General features: G+C 46.7%; 1 protein-coding gene and 1 pseudogene across 1 annotated transcript in view; both read left to right on the top strand.

Moving 5' to 3' along the window:
- Positions 1 to 19,438, top strand: part of B3glct (beta 3-glucosyltransferase) — an 83,558-nt gene that overhangs the window by 46,340 nt on the left and 17,780 nt on the right. Inside the window, exons 7-10 of the mRNA XM_032886836.1 lie at positions 2,575 to 2,711; positions 8,599 to 8,662; positions 10,646 to 10,765; positions 13,996 to 14,065. Of these exons, the coding sequence (XP_032742727.1) occupies positions 2,575 to 2,711; positions 8,599 to 8,662; positions 10,646 to 10,765; positions 13,996 to 14,065 (391 nt within the window). The remainder of the gene's footprint in view (positions 1 to 2,574; positions 2,712 to 8,598; positions 8,663 to 10,645; positions 10,766 to 13,995; positions 14,066 to 19,438) is intronic.
- LOC116885823 lies at positions 3,867 to 6,736 on the top strand (annotated as a pseudogene).

The raw sequence follows: 19,438 nt of genomic DNA, 5'->3' as shown, positions 1-19,438 counted from the left end.
GTAGGAGAGGGGATAGAAAGGCCTTTCGCCCAGTCCTCCCAGACGATGACGGCCCAGCTATGAAACTTGTTGCTGTGTTTTGTGTAAACCATTGGTGAGGCTTTTACGTTTCCTTCTGACTTGTGGAAGATCCCTAAATCTTCTTTTCCTTTCCAACGTTGGGGTTGCGACCTCTTTCCCAGTGTCCGCTTCACCTGGAGACTCTTGCTTCATGACCCGTGGTGGTTCCAACTCTGTAGGGGAGATGGTGACTCACGGTGGCTTCTTAACAGAATCAGAATGATAAATGGAGAAGTTCGAAGCGGGTTCATGAGAGTCGAGTTCAGATGGGAGGTGAAAGGAGATGCTTGCTTTTCCTTCGTGAACTCTGCTGTACGGAGAAAATGCTTTATTTCTTTGGAAAGTAGCGTGACGGAATATAGATGACATAATGTTGAGGTCGGTTCAAACCAGTGGGGCTTTTTTTCCCCTCCTAAGATAGGAAATCTTAGGAGAAAAAGAAGGTCAAAACTGACACCAAGAAGCCACACTGAAAGAATCACTGTGCCACGCATTGGGAACTGACGGGGCGTTTTGATTCCTATCCTCCCTTCCTCAGCGTCTCCCCGGCATCTGCGCAAACGCAAACTTAGGTCCTTGTTCAGTGCTCTGAATGTGTACGTTTAATAGTCGTTGAAGAAATTGATCTCGGTTCAAATGCCTTCTTAGCTGGTTTCTGTAAATCCCCTACCATCTCGTTTGAGCTCTTCCACCCCATAGTGTGCCTTTAACATCTGTATAGCTGGTAAGGCATATTAACTTTGATTTATTTTTAGTAGCAATGAGGCATGGTGCTGGTTACGAGTAGTCCTTGTAGAATATCACTGGTTATTTTCCTAGTTTTAGCTTTTATTGTTGTTCTTTCCGCGGAGCCACTAAGAAAGCCATTAGTTAGGAGGGAAGATATTTGGCTCTTTCCACAGAGTCTCCATTGAGTCCTTCCTTAAAATAGTTTATGACCTCGGTAAAATATTAATAGGCAGCCCTGTGTGCTTTATAATAGCTGGACAGAATGATTAGGAGATAAAATATGACGATGTTTTGCGTAAAACAGTGCTGGCACGGATGGTTCAGGTGGTGAGAGCTCTGTGAGAAGGGATGGGGTGGGGGCGAGGTTGGGAAATCCGGAGAATGGGGCTTCCGGGTCTGGGATCCGCTCTTCCGGTCCCTCCTTCTGTTGTGGTTTCCTGACACCTTCCAGCAGCTCTACGTGTTTTTCTTGTGTTTGTTTTTCCTTGGTGGCTGTGGAGGTCTGAGCCAGGCGGTCCTGGAGTGGCTGGGTGGGGATGCTTTTCACTGCACTTTGACTACAGATAATATTCCTCTAGTCTGAGAAGCCCAATCCGGGCCATTTGCCTCCTTTCCGATCAGGTTCCCCGCGCTTACTGTGTGCCAGGCACATGGGACTTCCTTATCATTGATGATTTTAGTTCCTCCACACCGGGGACTTCGCACAATCTCACTGACTGTTCTTCCTCAGATGTTTCCCCCCACTGTGAGTGCCTTGGTGTTATTTCACTGCTGTTGTTCGCCTTTAGAGGGTTCTCTGTCTTTCCCGTGCAGGCTCCGCCCACCCTAACCCCAGGTCGGTTACTGTACCTCCTTTAGTTTCTGTCGCCTCTCAATTGTACAAGCTGTGTCCCTGATGGTTCTTGGCCCTTGGTAAACATTGAGTGAATAATGAGCGAGTGGATGAATATTAATCTGGAAGGAAGTTCTCAAAGTCTAAAACCTCTGTGCCTGGAGCTGGAGAGATGGCTCAAGGGTTAAGAGCGCTCGCTGGCTGCTCTAACAAAGGACCCATGTTTGAACCCCAGCACCCACGTGATGACTTACAGGCATCTGTAACTCTTAATTCCAAGAGATCCGATGCCCTCTTCTGGCCACTGTGTGCATGTGGTGCAATGCCAGCCAAGCGGGCAAAAACTTCATCCACATAAAATTAAATAAATAAGTCTTTTATGAAACACTCTATGGCTTCCCTTGTAATATTCTTATGTGGACTATTCTATAAAATACCACTCAGGCTGGAGACAGGGGTGAAGTCACCTGTAGTCAAGTCACGCCTCACCGTCTAAGTTTGAACGCTAGGACCCACAATTACAATTGTGCTCTTGCTTGCACGCACAGGCTGCACATACACAGGCTGCGCACACATACATATACACTCTAAATAATTACACAGTTTAAAATTAAGAAAAATTCTTTTATTTATGGCACAGATCTGCACATAAAAAAGCTTAGGCAATAAGATGGGTTTTGAAGATTAAAAAGATTCTTATATTTGTGATATAATGATAGCTAGTATTTTGTTCACACCAATGATCCGATCTTGAATTACTTCTTAACTATAAAGATTGTGATAGATTTATTATCAGACTCATGTTAATTATATTTTCATTTGGAGTCCACAGAAGCATAATTTATGTTAACTTTGTCCCCCAAGGTATTTAGTTGACTCGTTCTGCTTCTGCAGCCTTGCATCTGGCCTTACAACTAAGCGGCTTTTCAAGAATTATATTTTTTATTTAACAGGAATGGTTTTTGGGAAAAGCACTCTATGACGAAGAATCCACGATCATTCACCATTATGCCTTCTCTGAGAACCCGACTGTCTTTAAATATCCCGACTTCGCTGCTGGCTGGGCCCTTAGCATCCCGCTTGTGAACAAGTAAGAATTCAGTAGACGCTTTGGGGAGTGTGTGTTATTTCACTGACTTAGGCACCTGATGGTTCTCATAGGTTCTCGGATGAGTCTTCAGCCAGAGGTGTCTCGAAGGAGTGGGAAAAAGTGACAGAGAGATAGACAGGACGCTTTTGCCTCAGCACGGTCCCTGACAAAGCCCTATAGGCAGACCCTTCCCTTCTTTCTATTTCCTAGAAGTTTCTGGCAAAGTAAAGTGACTAATAAGTCCTGAGGGAGGAGACCAAAGGGACAGAGAACATGGAGGAATCATGACCGTCCTGTGGGGACCTCTTTCACCACCATGTACCTTTGATCACCAGTAACAACAAGAACAAGAAAGACTCAGTGACTAGCGGGGAGGTGGGGCGGGGGGGGGTGGTGGTTGACGGGGATGCTAATTAAGGGAATGAATACTCAGATGCAGCTAGGGCCAGGTTCAGGCCAGCTCCTGAAGGCCCTCTGGGCAATGGTGTCTGTTGTGTGCATGAGTGCTTCAGGGCCCTGCACAGCTGTAAGGTGATTGAAGGTGACCTAGTTCAGCTGAGGAGAAATATGTCATTTTCAGGTTTTTGTTAGTGTGCCTTAATTATGCACCTTTTTTTCCTTTGGAAGATAGAAGGCTGGAAAACATCTGTGGCCTTTGTGTCATCAGAGGTGGGCCACTGTAGAGGGACACTTACCATGTGAATTCACAGCTGTCCTAAACTCCTGCGTGACTCAGTTCACGCGTGGTAGTTTCATACACTGTAACTCTGCTCTGTCCCAGTATTGATGACACAGTTGCCCCATTTAGACAGGAGCATTCCTCAGTGGCAGAGCGATTACCCAGCCCACACAATTTGAATCTAAGCCGAAGTTTGTTGGGCACTATCCGTTGTGGTAAAGAACAGACAACACTGAGAACAGAAATTATTTGGCACCATATTTCTCTGTTCTTTTGGAGTTTTTCTGGGAAATTCTAGGAACTTTCTGAACTTTGCACAAGATAAGCTCTCGGCCCTAATTCCACTGGTTACCACTAGAGCTTTTAAATTAAGTTTAGTTTCTAAGTGACAACTGCACACTTGTGAGTACCACACAGTGTCTCAGCACGTGGAGAGGCTGTGGGCTGTTTCAGTCAGGCTCCACAGAGGCGGGGAGATGGCTTGGAGGTTAGGCGCAGTGGCAGCGGAGGCTCACAACGGTCTGTAACTCCAGTTCCTGGGGATCCAATGTCATCTTCTGGTCCCTGCGGGCCCTCACTGCAGGCACAGTGTGTTCACGTCTATGCACACAAACGCTCACACACAGACAGTACAAAGAAATGTATAAACCAGGAAACGCACATTTGTCTTCTCAAACATTATTATCATTTACGTAAGAACACTTAAACTCCTTTCTTTAAGATTCCCACAAGAGGGGCTGGAGAGATGGCTCAGTGGTTAAGAGCACTGACTGCTCCTCCAGAGGTCCTGAGTTCAAATCCCAGCAACCACATGGTAGCTCACAACCATCTAATAATGGAATCTGATGCCCTCTTCTGGCGGGTCTGAAGACAGCTACAGTGCACTCACATAAATAAAATCTTTTTAAAAAATTAAATGACTAGCACACACAGCAAACTTATATAGTTTTCAGGTGAAACTAATATAACTAAGTCTCCTTAAATGATGTCTGTCCTCAAAGCCTCTTGTCTCTTTAAAAAAAGGCAGGCTTTGTGCTGTTTTTGACTCTAAAGTTATATGTGCTGTTTCATAGTGGCATGCCCACTCGGGAACCCCACTTGATCTCCCTCACCCCTGGTCGGACGTTTTGCCTCGTTCTAACTTGGAGGTTTTTTTTTTTTTTTTTAATTTTATTGCGTCATTTGTTCTGAATGACATCTGAAGAGAGGGACAGTGGATCCATCTAGTAGTAGATCACAAAGTAGATCAATAATTCACAAAATGAAAAGAGTCCCACAAAAGCTACATAACTGTAATGTGTGTGTGGGCCTAGGTCAGCCCCATGTATACTCCTGATGGGCGATTCAGTATCTGTGAGTCCCTGTGGGCTCAGGGTGGTTGATTCTGTGTTTGTTGTTGTTGGTGGGGTTTTTTTGTTTGTTTGTTTTTAATGGTGTCCTTGACCTCTCTGGCCCTTATAATCCTTCCCTCCCAACCTCCCAGCCCCCACCAACTCCCCAACCTCCCCTCCCTGCTTCCTGGGATTCCCAAAGTTCTACCCGTTGTTTGGCTGTGAGTCTCTGCACTGTTTTTATCAGTTCCTGGTGAAGCCTCTCTGGTGACAATTGGGCCAGACACCAATCATTAGGAATCATTTCATTGACTTTTTTTTTTACTGTTTGTGTTTTGTTCTACCCTGGCTCTCTGGGCTATGCTGGCCCTCTGGGCAGTGTCCAGGGTGGGCTCCTTCTCATGGCCTGGGTCTCTGTTATTTATGTTTTTTTTCTTTTTTCTTTTTTTTTGGAGCTGGGGACCGAACCCAGGGCCTTACGCTTGCTAGGCAAGCGCTCTACCACTGACTAAATCCCCAACCCCGTTATTTATGTTTTTAAGAAAGGTTTTGCATGTATACACTGCGTGTGCACGAGTGTTACTTACGTTCATGCACATGTGTGAACGTGGGGAATAGAACCCACTGAACTCGTCTGTTGATGAGGGAGGCAGCCAGGCACAGCTTCCACAGCGTCCCATCTCCTCAGCCAAGCCTCTGCATGGTTCCTGCTGAGGCAGGAGAGAGCTGAGGGTTTCCTTGAGGTAGCTGAGTATGTAGGTGCCTTAGTCTGTGCACTGTAACAAAATACCACAAACCGGGCGTTTATAAGCAAGGAAGGTGTGTGCCTGAGAGATTGAATGCTGGGAAATTACAAGATCAAGGAACCTGCAGTTTCAGTAGCTGGCACGGGCTAGGCTGTCCTCTAGTGCTAACGCTTCTTCTCTGTGACCTCTGAAGAATGCACAGTCAAGTTACAAACCTCTGTATGATGTCTACTGACCTCCCTTCCTCCTCCTAAGAGGAATTATATAAGGGCCACAAGCATTCATCACACGCTACAGGCCAAGAGTCTGATCTTTTACATGGAGTTCAGAAAGCTACCAGCTTGACTGTATTAGCGGTGCTGGCATGGAATGCATGGGTGCAGGCTTAGGCCAGGGCGTGAATCGAGTGGGCTCTAAGATTGAGCGTATGGACCTGGTCATGGATCGCGTGGGCTCAGTTGAGCGCATGGGCTCTGGCATCGAGCACATGGGCCCACTAGGCCTTGACCACATGGCTTCCAGTATTGAGTGCATGGGCCAGACCCTGGAGCGCATTGGTTTTGGTATGGAGCACAAGGGTGCCAGCACGGGCTTTGGCCTGGAGCGCATGGCCGCACCTACTGACCGTATGGGCCAAACCACTGAGCACGTGGGCTCTGGTAGAGCGCATAGGTCCTGCCATTGAGCGAATGGGCCTAAGCATGGATCGAATGGTGCCCATGGACATGGGGGCCGGCCTGGAGCACATGGGTCCTGTGATGGTCACCGGCATGGAGCGCATGGGCGCCAACAACCTGGAGCTCGTGGACCTTGAGTGCATGGGAGCCAACAGTCTTGAGCTCATGGGCCTGGAATGTATGGGCCCTACCCTGGGCCCAGCATTGGGCGCTGGTATTGAGCGAATGGGCCTGGCCATGGGTGGCGCCAGTGGTGCTAGTTTTGACTGAGCCATTGAGATGGAGCGGGCAACTTTGGAGGAAGCTTGGCAGGTTCTTCGGGCGGAGCTGGAGGCCACGTACCTGGAATAGCCAGGAAGGCCGGCCAGGTATCTGTGAGAAATCTCCCATTGATTTTACGTGGAAGATACTAGAGGACAAATTCAATGAATGTGGCCACGCGCTGTACGCTGACATCAAGATGGAGAACGGAAAGGGCTGCGGTGTGGTTAAGTTTGAGTCTCCAGAGGTGGCTGAGAGAGCCTGCGGGATGTTGAATGGCATGGAGCTGAGTGGCCTAGAGCCTGATGTTCGAACTGATAGAAATACTTGAGCAGTTGCCTTTTTAAACATCAATACCAGACCTCTGAATTTGTATTTCTTCTTGTTAACTGGATGTATATATAAGATGTTTAAAAAGGTCAGTTGCTTTTTGGGGTAATTTGAATTAATTTTTTTAATGATTGGGGCTCCATTGGACTGTTTGCATTGAGATTGCAACGTCCACAGTATTTGTTGTGTAGTTGTGGTATCTCGTTGACATCGAATGTGACGTTGATAATAAATACCAGTTCCTGAAAGTGGTGGGGGAGGGGGAAGGAAAAAGAAAGAGAGAGAAAGCTTCCAGCATGCCCCCTGTAGTTCTGGAGAGAGGGAAGCCAGCGCCAGGTGACCTTGGCATTCAGTGACATCTGCTCCTTACACACCAAACAACAAATGAGAGTGTTAGTCAGTGTCCGTGGTCTTCCCCCCTTCCCTCCTCCTTCCCTCCCTCCCACTTTTTTTTCCTGCCTGCAAAGACAACTAAGTTTTTTTTTGTTTGTTTGTTTGTTTTTTGTTTTTGTTGCTATTTTAAATGTGGACTCTGCCATAGTAACAAATTCAAAATTTGATCTTTTAGACTATATTTTGTCCCCCCCAATATAGACAAGGAATTAACAAAGAAGATATTAAACCCCATCTAGTCAAATATCTGAGACAAGATTTGATAAACAATTATTATTATTATATTATAGCTTTCTCTGTGTCTGTCTCTGTCTCTGCCTCTCTGTCTCTGTCTCTCTCCCTTTCTGTGCGCATGCGTGCACATGCGTACACGCTGTGGTGGTCACTCGCTGAAAGCAGCCAATAGTTGGAAAGCAACCTTAAAGAGAGCAGCTATTCACCACAACGGTCGGAAGCAGTATGTGAATAGGTTGAAAACATCTGTTTGAATGCCATTCTGGGTCAATAAATTCTTCCCTTATAAACTCTGGTAAAAATTTGGTTAAGGGGCTGGAGAGATGGCTCCGTGGTTAAGAGCACTGGCTGCTCTTCCAGAGGACCCTGGTTTTCTTCCCAGCACCCACAAGGCATTTATTTCATAACCATGTGTGACTCCAGGACCAAGGGATTCAGCGCCCTCTTCTGGCCCCTATGGGCACTGCGTGCAAGTGGTTCACAGACATACATGCAGGCAAAGTGCCCGTATAGATAAAAGAAATAAGAATTTTAAAAGTGGTTAAGACCAGATGTTCTTCATTCCTCTCTACATAATGTTGAGTAAATGTAGAATAAGCCTTTTGTTAGAGACAGAAGGCACAGGAGGAGGGGTAGGGAATTCATGTAGGTTTGCTTTTGGTCTAATTCTGCCAAAAGGAAGACTCTTTCCTTTGACATGGTACCCTCACACTTGAGGATCGTGGCAGTGTTTGTTCTGATGGGCTAGTGAAGAGCAGCTTTCTAGGGAAGGTTCCTCAGCTTAGTCTTAAAAAAAGAAAAAAAAAGTTGTTCAGTGAAAGCTCGGTGTAGCAGACTGGATGAGACCGGGGGGTCACAGTGCATGCGTGGGTGGCGCCCCCTTCAGGGAGCCGTCAGACTTCAGACTCAACAGTTTCTCAGTTCAGGTAGGAGTGTGGGGCTTTATTCTGGGTGGGGAAAGGAACCATAGGAGAGTCCTCCTCCTCCTCCTCCCCCTCCTTCCCCTCCCCTCCCCCCTCCCCTTCTTTTTTTTTTTTGTTTTTTTTTTTTTTTTTTGTTTTAAAGTAAGCTGAAAGAACACTGGTATTTTCCTTCAAGCCACATGCTTTTATCTTGAAATTTATGTTTTGTTCAGCCATTAGAAATTTTCATGAATCTGTTATTCTTGTTTGACCGTTCTTTTGCTCTAAAAACAAACAAACAAGCAAACAAACAAAGGCGATGTCTGTTTTCTAGGCTCACCAAGAGATTGAAGAGTGAGCCGCTGAAGTCTGACTTTACAATCGATTTAAAGCACGAGGTAGGTCTTGATTGATTAGGACTTAGTGATCCAGGAGTCGCTCAGTCGAGCTCCGTGGTTGCTAGGACAGTCACGGCTACTGCTACCAGCTCTGTACCAAAGAAGAAATCGTCATGTATTTTGATGCAAAAGTATCGTCTTATATTTTATATCCCGTAATAGTGCCCCACCCCCACCCAGTATTCTCCCCACTGAGATAATCTCACCGCAGTAGGTGGAGAAGGATCGGGGTAGGGGAAGGTTGAATCTCATGATTCATGAATCTTTGCTTTTTAAGGTAGGTAGATGGGTCCGGAGGTGAGTGCTTAAAAGCATGCCAAAGTGTCATTGAAAATATCTCCATATTGCCCCGTGTGTAAACACTTTGGTGCCCTTCTGCACTTTGTGGCAGGGGAATTGCACCAGGAGCATCGCTGTATCTGGAAGTTGCTGTATGCTGAGATACACAGCTCTAGCATGCTGTATTGCCTCTGACTTTTTAAAAGGTTGATCTGTTTATTTATTTAAAATTATGATCGATTATTGGGGGACCTACATCATGCACCCTGATCATACTCACCTCCTAAGCTTCCCATGCCTGCCCTCATCCCCACCCCCAGTTCTCCTATACACCCCCCCCCCAAAAAAAAAGAAAACTAGAAAAAAACAAGTCCATTTTGTGTTGTCCATATACTCACTAGAGCACGGTCAAATTCCTCGTGGCCAACCCCCACCATGGCCCCCAGGGAGGACGAAGGTTTCTCTGCCTGCATCCTTGCCAGAAGCTAAGGATTGGTCTATTTCTCTTTTTATGTGTCTGAGTGTTTGCCTGTGTGTATTCATGTGTACCGTGTGTGCGCAGTACCCTGGGTGGCCAGAAGGGAGCATCAGATCCCCTGGAATGGAGCTACTGGCAGTTCTAAGTCACCATTGGGTGATGGAAACTGACCCACAGTCCTCTGCCAGAGCAGGAAATCATGATTGCTGAGTCATCTTTCTAGCCCAAACATGGTCTTTTGTAGTAATCATTACTCTCTTGATTGAGAGTGTCTGCTTGGCTCCTGGGTTTTCACTGTGACCATCCTTGTTCCTATGAACATGTTAGGCATGTGCCACAATAGATCTGTGGGAGTTCCTCTATTGCAGATAATTTAAAACTTTTTCCCCTCAGAACTGCAACTTACTTTAAAAAACAATAGGTTTTCTTTTTTAGGCTGGGCAGATGGCTCAGTTGGTGAAGTGCTCACTGTATTAGTGTGAGGATCTGAGTTCAGATCCCTGCACTCACAGGAAAAGCCTGGTACTGTAGGCAATCCCAGTACTGGGAGGCGGAGACTGGGCAGACTTGGGAGCTTGTTTCCAGCAAGGCCACACCTCCTCCAGCAAGGCCACACCTCCTCCAGCAAGGCCACACCCATTCCAGCAAGGCCACACCTCCTAATCCTTCTCAAGCAGTTCCACCAACTAGGGACCAAGCATCTAGACACAGGGGCCTGTGGGAACTGTTCTCATTCACACACTACAGGTGTTTCCAAGTCACTCTGGGAAACAGAGCTGAGGTCTCATTCCTTGTGCTGTGCACTTTCTCAAAGCACTTTTGTGTCGTCTTTGGGATCTTTTTATAGTCATCTCTGGGATTCTTTTTTTTTTTTTTTGGTTCTTTTTTTCGGAGCTGGGGACCGAACCCAGGGCCTTGCGCTTCCTAGGTAAGCGCTCTACCACTGAGCTAAATCCCCAGCCCCGATTCTTTTTATTTGCATGTATGAATACTGATTCATGGTTAACTGTTTATAACTTATAAACACCAGATCAATCTATGTGGTGTTACCATTTTTTAAAAAAACCGGGGAATGTTTCTGTTGAATATTAATATATCGACACGGTTCAACCTAACGCTCTTTCTAGGAGGTGTGCCCCGCTGCCCCCTGGGACATTTTGTACTGTTCTATATCTGTGGCGTTCACTTATCTCTGTCCATTCTGCCGCTCTCTTGTCTTGATCTAGATTGCCCTCTACATCTGGGACAAAGGTGGAGGACCTGCCCTCACCCCTGTGCCTGAGTTTTGTACGGAAGACTCGGACCCCCTCTGTGCTACCACCTTCCATTCTTTCCTACCTCTCTGTGTAAGTGAGAAAAGCAACTCCCTCGTGGGCCAGAGGAGGATGTGCGTTTTGTGTGCATAACATTTACTTGTTGTAGACATAGCATTATCCTGGTAATTTATGTATTTAAACATAAACCAGCTTTTGCTCCAAGCCAGGCCGCAGCCATGTGCCTTATGCCTTCTAGGTAAGTACTGTTGCTGTTCCCATCTTCTGCATTGAGATGAGGGATGCACGGAGTCAGTGTTCCTGGACCCAAGTCCATCTGCTCACCACTCGGAAGCCAGTGCCAGGGAGAGAAGCACTGGAGGGAAACAAGCCAGTGCAGCGCACGGGGAGACGAGAGTGTTGTCTCCCAAAGAGACTGTCTCAGAGAAAGCCAGTGCGTGCGTGACAGGGCTCCGTGGGCAGGGAAAGGGGTGCAGTAGGCAGGAAGTATGTGCCCTGAGTAGGGCCTTCGTCGTGTAAGGCCTGCCCCTCTGTCCTTATTCCCTTCTTCCTGTCTTTCCCCCTCTGTTCTTTTCTTTCTGCCCTTCCCTCTGTCCCTCGATCCCTCTCCTTTCCCTCCCTCCCCCTTTCCTCCCTTCCCCTCCCTCTCCCCCTCCCTCGCCCCCTCCCCCACCTCCAGCCTCACATTAACGTCGCTCTCCTGCGGCTGCTCACAACCACATCGCCGTCTTTATATGCTCGCACTTAAAGACTAAGGAAGTAACTGAACTGCCCATCCTGACGTTACTCGAGGGCCACCAGATGTTCTGGAAGTCCACAGAAAGACTCAGTTAACCACTTAGCTGTGGCTTTTCCAGATCAGGGAGCCAGGGAAGGGAAGCTCTGCCTAGGTCCACTAAAGGAGCAGCCTGTGGTGACAGGAGTTTGGTTCCACTCCTTAGAAAGGCGAGTACAACCATTTCCTGTGACTCATGAGGCCCGCCTCTGCGCCTGCCTCCACCACCCCCTCAGTAGATGATCTTGCGAGTGGCACAGTTCAGATTCTCATGGGACAGACACTTATGTCTTCATGGCAGATCTGTGGTTGACTATGACCCCGAAGGCTCTGAAACTTTCCAGATAACTGACCTTTGGCAACCCCGTACGGTGTGTTGTTCTCAGGTCAGTTATGGAAAAGGTGTGTGTATTGTCTTAAATACACATTGCACACATACCCAATACTACACACACACACACACACACACACACACACACACACACACACACACAGACTGCATATACACACAAACACACACACACACAGACTGCATACACACACACACACACAAACACACACACACACAGACTGCATACACATACCAGACACACACACACACATTCACACACACTACACACACATATACTGCACACACATGTACATGCACTGCACATACATACAATGCACACACATACAATGCACACATGCATGCATATACACTGCACACACCCACACATACACACTGCACACACGTATAGTGCATACACACACTGAGCACATACTGCACACACACTGCATACAATACACTGCATACACACATGTGCATACACAGCACACACATACACTGCACACATATACTGCATATACACACTGCACACACACACTGCATGCATGTACACATATACTGCATAGACACAGTGCACAGTCATGCACGCACACTGCACACACTCATACAAACTGCACACATACATACACACACATTGCACACACACTGCACATACACATGTACACACATGTATAGTGTGGCAATAGAGGGGACTTGTAATATTTGCAGTTTCCAATGGGCAACCGGTCTTTCTACACCTAACCTATTTGCTTTGCAATACTCCTGGTATCTTGAGTAACAAGACAGAGTTGGGATATGTCAGTAGGGACCAACCCCAACCTCTGAGAGAGTGGTGGCCTCACTGTGACTCTTATTATGGTCATATAAGAAGACATAAAGAAGGGGTGTTCTAGTTCCCTTTTTGTGCTGTGACAAACTGACCAAAGGAAAGTGGGGGAGGGAAGGGTTTATTTATTTGGCTTTCTCATCCCCCTCACAGTCTACCACAGAAGGAAGTCAGGGCAGGCACTGGAGGGCCACTTGCTCAGGGATGATGCCACCCACAGTGGGCTGAGTCCTCCTCCGTCAGTGTTTAGTGGAGAGAGTGTCCCACAGGCCAGGCTGTTGGAAGCAAACCCTCAATCAAGAGCCGCCTTCCCAAGTGGCTCTAGTTGGTTGCGTGTACGAAAAGTATATCCAATAAGTGGGGTCTACGTCATCATCAGATTTTTCTGTTCCTTCTTCAGTCTGTGTGTGCTTCCTCCCACCAAGGGTTTGAAGCAGTCCTCTTTTGGCAGAGGGCAGAATAGCTGTGGCCTAGACTTAAGTAGACAGGAAGGAGTCATGTATGACTTTCGGCACCATGTGTGGCCAGACCCAGAGAAGCAGACATCTCCCGCTTGCATGAAGTTGTCTTCTGTTCTTCTCCCTTTGTCAAAATCTCCACTAGTCGAGAACATGAATAGAGGACAGTAACACGTTTGTTAGTTACCTGCCATGTGCTTAGTTAGTTAGCAGTGACAACAGCCTGCTGGTGGCTGTCAGTCCTGATCTCTAAATGACCAGGGGATTCCAGAGAGGGTAAAGGACTTGTTAGTATGACTCATGGTCTGCAACTGCTGAGCCCGGGGTACAGGTGCAGGGCTGAGCTGGGATCCAGGTGCGGGGCTGAGCTGGGGTCCAGGTGCAGGGCTGAGCTGGGGTCCAGGTGCAGGGCTGAGCTGGGGTCCAGGTGCAGGGCTGAGCTGGGGTCCAGGTGCAGGGCTGAGCTGGGGTACAGGTGCAGGTGAAGGGCTGAGCCGGGGTACAGGTCCAGGGATGAGCTGGGGTACAAGTCCAGGGCTGAGCCGGGGTACGGGTGCAGGGTGCAGGTGCAGAGCTGAGCCAGGATATGGGGTGCAGGACTGAGCTGGGTGCAGGCAGAGCTAGGGATGCAAGTTTGGGTTTGGGAGGGAGATAGGTTCAGGGCTGAACTCACGTAGGTCCAGGGCAGAGCTGGGAGGCAGGATCTGTGCTTCCTGACTCCAGAGCCTGCACTATAGTTTTCCCACATGTCACCTCTCTCCTAAAACTACTGTGAAAATAGATACACATACACATAGATGTTCAACTATCTATGGCATTGGTTAATTTAACTGTATTTAAGATCTATTGTGGGCATGGCGTCTGGGTAATGCTGACCTTTTTTTTCCTTTCTCTCCCCTACCCCCATTTTTTTAGGGAATGCCGGTAAAGAAGGAGGAGATTTTTGTTGCAGTAAAAACGTGCAGGAAATTTCATGCTGACAGAAGTATGTCTGGGGCTTTTTCCTTTCCTTGAACTTCCGAGATCCCAAATGCCTTTGAAACAGAGCAAGCCAGGTGCAGATTCAAGATGGTAGATTACGCTAGTAGGTGCGGAAGGGAGAGAGGCTATCTTATCTGATCAGGTTTCCTCGCTGGGCCACTCTGAGATCACTCAGGAGAGGCAATTTTGTCTGGAAGCGTGAGTGGTCATAGCTCTTCTAAATACTGTTGAGATCAGCTCCTTAAATTGAAAATGGAGATTTGGCTCTGGTAGCCTCTGAAAGGGTGTGCTGGTTATTCTCAGTTCTGTCAAGGGCTCCGCTCTCCGGGAACAACTTGAGGGCCTCGGAGGAAATACAATACCAACAAAGAAAATCCCCTTTTATATTTATTGCCTGTGTACACATTAGTGTTTGTATTGGAAAAGAGAGAAGAGTCACCTTAGAGACGGGGTTTCTGGTGTCTCATTATAGAAGTTTGCTAGTGAAAGGGATAATGTCTCATTCGAATCAGGACTTTGCCAATGCTTAGAACTGGACATTCATGATCTCATTTTAGCACTTCCGTTTTTTCCTTGAGAAGACACAGGGTGTGGCTTCCTGCTGGGGCTGTCATGGTCCTGGGATTAGGGTGTTGGGAGATTGGCGTGCATATTTTTATGCCGTAGCACAGTCTGAATAGGTTATGTTTTTTGTTTTTTTGTTTTTTTCTTTTTCTTTTTTTCGGAGCTGGGGACCGAACCCAGAGAGGCAAGCACTCTACCACTGAGCCAAATCCCCAACCCCAATAGGTTATGTTTTAAGGGAGAAGATATTTTAAAACGAAAGACTATTCTAATTTGAATTTATAGGGATTACCTATGACATTAAAACCAGGTAAAACTGAGTTAATCCTATATTGCTAGGTTTGACCGAAATTGGTCATGGCAAACCAGGCATCCTATTAAGTCTGACTGAATAAATCTACATGTTAATTATACAAGTTAAGAATCAATGAAGGAGTTTAAATAAGACTTTTATTTCTCATAAATTTAACCTAAGTTTGATATCGGGCAGGGCTTCGAGAGATGATTTTGAAAAATGTCTTTGAGGAGCTGGAGAGATCAAGAACACTGGCTGCTTCAGCCTTCAGCTCCCCACAGTGCCCTCCACTGTCCAGTTCCAGGAGCCTGGTGCCCTCTGCTGGCCTCCGTGGGCACTGCACACACATCATGCACACACCTCATGTAGAGGCATATAAAAAAAATAAATCTTTAAAATTCTTGAAAAAAAGTTAATAGGAAAATGTAGTAGATTTTTTTCCCTTTTTTGATTTGCAGGAAGAATACTTACATTGATTTAGTTGATCTTGAAGCTGAGCTCAAAGCAGCGATTTTTTTTTTTTTTGCAATATTGAGGTTAATAATTAGATCGCAAGAGGCGACGTGAGTTTTGCTTGAAAGTGTATTTTTCAGATGATAATGAACCAAAAATTCAAGATTGGTTGCCCCTTTTGCTGGGTGGACGTAAAGCTGACCTGCCCGCTGGGCTTGCACAGTCTCCTTTGAAACTCTAGTGTAGCACGGGAGAGAGGACTCAGAGGCGAAAAACTCGTGCTGCTCTTCCAGAGGACCTGGGTTCAGTTCCCAGCTTTCATGTCAGGCAACTCACAGTCGTCTATAATCCAGCTCCAGGGAGTCTGACACCTCTGTCTCTCGTGTATACCTATCCATGTGCCTACACACGCGCACACGCACACACATGCACATACACGTACACACACAATATATATAATTTAAAAATAATAAAATAACTTATTAAAAATGTCTAATCTGAACACCAGTTAGCACAAGAAGACTGATCAGTTATCCTATTAGTGGCTGACAGTGCCGTGTGCCTGACATTGTGTGTGTGTGTGTGTGTGTAAAACACCAATTTGATCATAATTGGACAATTCCTCGTGCTATGGCAATACTGTGATCCCCTTGATTTCGTAGAGAGGGGTGGGGAGCCTTGCTACAGTCACCTAATGTTATCAGGAAAATCAGGGTCACTCTTGGGATTCTTAGTCTCATTAATAGAAAAAAAAAAAGTAAGAACAGACTTAAGTAGAAACTCCAAGACAATTTCATTAGAGTTTAAAAGAAAACCCCCGAAGCAGGGAAACCGTAAGTCCTGACAGCTGCCCAGATGTAGGGAATGGCCACGGGGCCATGGGTTTGAGTTGAACAGGCATGGAGACACAGGGAGGGGCTTTAGGAAAAGCTGAAGCAACACAGAGACCCAGAGAAAGCATACTGGGGGGCTCTAGCCAGCATCCGGAAAAAGGAGCACAGTGGATAGGGAAAAGTTACACTTTGCTGAGGGTGGGCAGACCCAGCAAAAGCTGTAGGGAGGCACTGGGGGCAGGAATTCTGGGAGGGATTGAACCTACCTTCCCGAGGGGTGGGTCCTTACCCGGCCAATCGGAAGAGACAATGGCATGTCTCCACCCACAGGTAGATTCTGCGATTTACTTATTTATTTTAGTGTCTGGACGTAAGTTTGTGGACCATGCACATGCCCGGTGCCTGCAGAGGTCAGAAGAGGGCATCAGGTCCCTTAGACCTGGAGTTAGGATGAGCGTAAGCCGCAGCGTGGGTGCTGGGAGCTGAACACGGTCAAGGGTAACAAGAGCTGTAAACCCTGAGCCTTCTCTCCAGCCCCAGGCACACCCCATGCCTTTGACTAAGAGGGAGTAGCGTTCTCTTCGGGAGCCTCCAGTGCTACTCCTGTCTCTGCTCTTGCCTGACTATACTTCTTCAATATACTTCAGACCTCAGTTGATAAATTGTCTTCGATGTTCATGTTGATACCTGACTGTGCTCACGGTCAGTTTGAAGTTGGGCAGGAACTGTGCGAGCAGGTTTCCCCTTTTCAGAAGCAACAAGGAAGGGTAGCAAAGAATTGAAGCCTGCATGTGACCAGTGCGCACACTGGGTGGGGCCTCTGCAGATGGAATTACCGTCAAACAAAGGCCTAATGTCGATGAAGGGGAGGAAAAATACAACAGATAAGAAGGTATATTTTTGAAAAACCATGTCTGGTTCATGACCTTCCGCCACCTCCGTGGAAGAAGAGGGACAGAATGACAAGGGTTAATGCATGCAGAATCTATATTTTTATGTCACCTCAATGGATTGATAACAAGACCGAGTTTGAATATCTTAACTGTTTTACTTGAATCCCTAACCACCAAATAGCAATGCCACTACTGAATTTGCCTGGATCCCAACAGAAACAGATTAGAAAATTCTCAGACCACAGCAAAAAGAATTTAATTTTTTTTTTAGGCTCCAGGAAGTAATATGTGTTGATACCATTTGAAACATGTGGGTAGGGAAAAGACCCTTGATTTTTAATATGCATTTCAATGACTTCCTCTGGGTCCCAGGGTCTTCACTGTGTGACGTGAGCTGTCAGAAACCCTTAAGTGTTTTCTTTGTATTGTTCCATGGCGCCTCGGTGTGTCTCACACTCCTACAGCGGTCAGTTTCCGTCTGTCACATTAGCTCTGAGGTGATGCCCTCCTATGGGCTCCCTCTAATTAAAAAGATTAAGTGAGACTTCCTCAGCCGTTAGTTTTTTTCACAGCTTCATCCGGCTATCAAAATCAAACAACGCAATTGCTTCCAGATTTAAAAAAAAAAAAAAAGGGTTTGGGATTTAGCTCAGTGGTAGAGCGCTTGCCTAGCAAGCGCACAGCCCTGGGTTCGGTCCCCAGCTCCAAAAAAAAGAAAAAAAAAAAAAAAAAAAAAGATAAAATCTATTAGCTGCCTTTACTGCTTGATCATGTCCGGGGGAGACAATGGGCAGACTAGATCGGGTCTTAGCTGCCATCTCGGATGAAAGGGGCCGCAGGTACCGTACCACCCGACCTGCTTCCGGCCACACTAGTCAGATGAGGTGAATTGACCCAGGGAGTCACGGGTTGCCCGACCCTACCTGGCTGTTGAATGGCTGAATGTGTCCCAGATGTTGTTTTTGATCAGACAGGAGGGATGCTTTGCAAACTCGGGGCCACTTGGCAAAAAATGAGGAATAGGTACACGTGTCTGTCTCTAACACTCTCTGGAACACAAACACCAGCCAAGTGCCCTGTTTTGGTCTCCAACCGGAACCTGGGAGAAAAAGGTCCACTCGGTAGCTGATAATAGGACATTCTTCAGAATCCAAAGAGCCCTTCACTCTTTTTTTTTGTTTGTTTGTTTTTTGTTTTTTGTTTTTCGGAGCTGGGGACCGAACCCAGAGCCTTGCGCTTGCTAGGCAAGCACTCTACCACTGAGCTAAATCCCCAACCCCAGAGCCCTTCACTCTTGACTTCATAGCACGTTCACATCTGATGGATTGAACATTCATAAAATGTAACAGAACACAGTTTTGCAAGTAAATTCTCAGGGGTGAAAATGGGTCATTCCGCTGCCTCTTACAGTGAGGGTCTCACTGACTCTAGAAAGCCCTAAGATTTATGCTACCTGTGTAGCCGGATCTCTCCTTCTTTTTGAATAATGATTTTTAAAGAATAAACTTTTACTTTACTCCACTCCAACTTAAAATACCTCTATGGGACACTGCCTTGAGAGAAGGATTCTCTATGATTTTTCTCCATGATGGAAAGTTTGGATGAGCAGTGTCCCCCATTGGCTCAGATGTCTGAATGTGTGGCCTGGCTGAGTAGCATGGACTCCAAGCTCAGTGAGAGCCCTTGCCTCAAACAAACAAACAAACAAACAACAACAAAACCAGAGTGATGGGTGACTGTACCCCAAGGTCTCCTCTTGCCTTTGCTGACATGTGTACACACTCACACACCTGCATGCACACATACACACATGCATGTGCACATATACACAAAATACATTTTAAGTTTATTTAACTTTATGTGTATGAGTGTTTTGCCTGCATGTAATACCTGTACCACATGGATATCCAGTTCCTGAGGAGGCCAGAAGAGGGCATCAGATCCCCTGTAGGTAGAGCTGCAGAGAGCTGAGTCACCACGGGGGTGCTGGGACCTGAACCTGGGGCCTTTCTACAAGAGCAGCCAGCGCCCTTAATCACTGATCCATCTCTCCAGCTTACAAATAATATCTTTAGAGTTCATTTAGGGGAGAGTTAAATGAACTGACCTTTTGGAAGAAGAGAAATGATTCACAATTCGTCTAAACAAAGCAGTGTTATCCGACACGTGTCGTATTACATGGAGGTGAAGCGGGATGCGCACGCCAGCAGCCCCGGACACTTCAACGAGAGTGCTCTGCCCTCTTCTTACCAGCAGAGGGCACTGGTGCTCCCTCGGGTGCAAGCACTGAGAAAGAATGAGTGTTGCTTCTCTGTGGGACGGTGCTGCTGATTTGAATT

This window comes from Rattus rattus, chromosome 16, assembly GCF_011064425.1.
Source record: "Rattus rattus isolate New Zealand chromosome 16, Rrattus_CSIRO_v1, whole genome shotgun sequence".
In the NCBI taxonomy this organism is placed as follows: Eukaryota; Metazoa; Chordata; class Mammalia; order Rodentia; family Muridae; genus Rattus; species Rattus rattus.
This window is presented reverse-complemented; position numbering and strand designations above follow the sequence as displayed.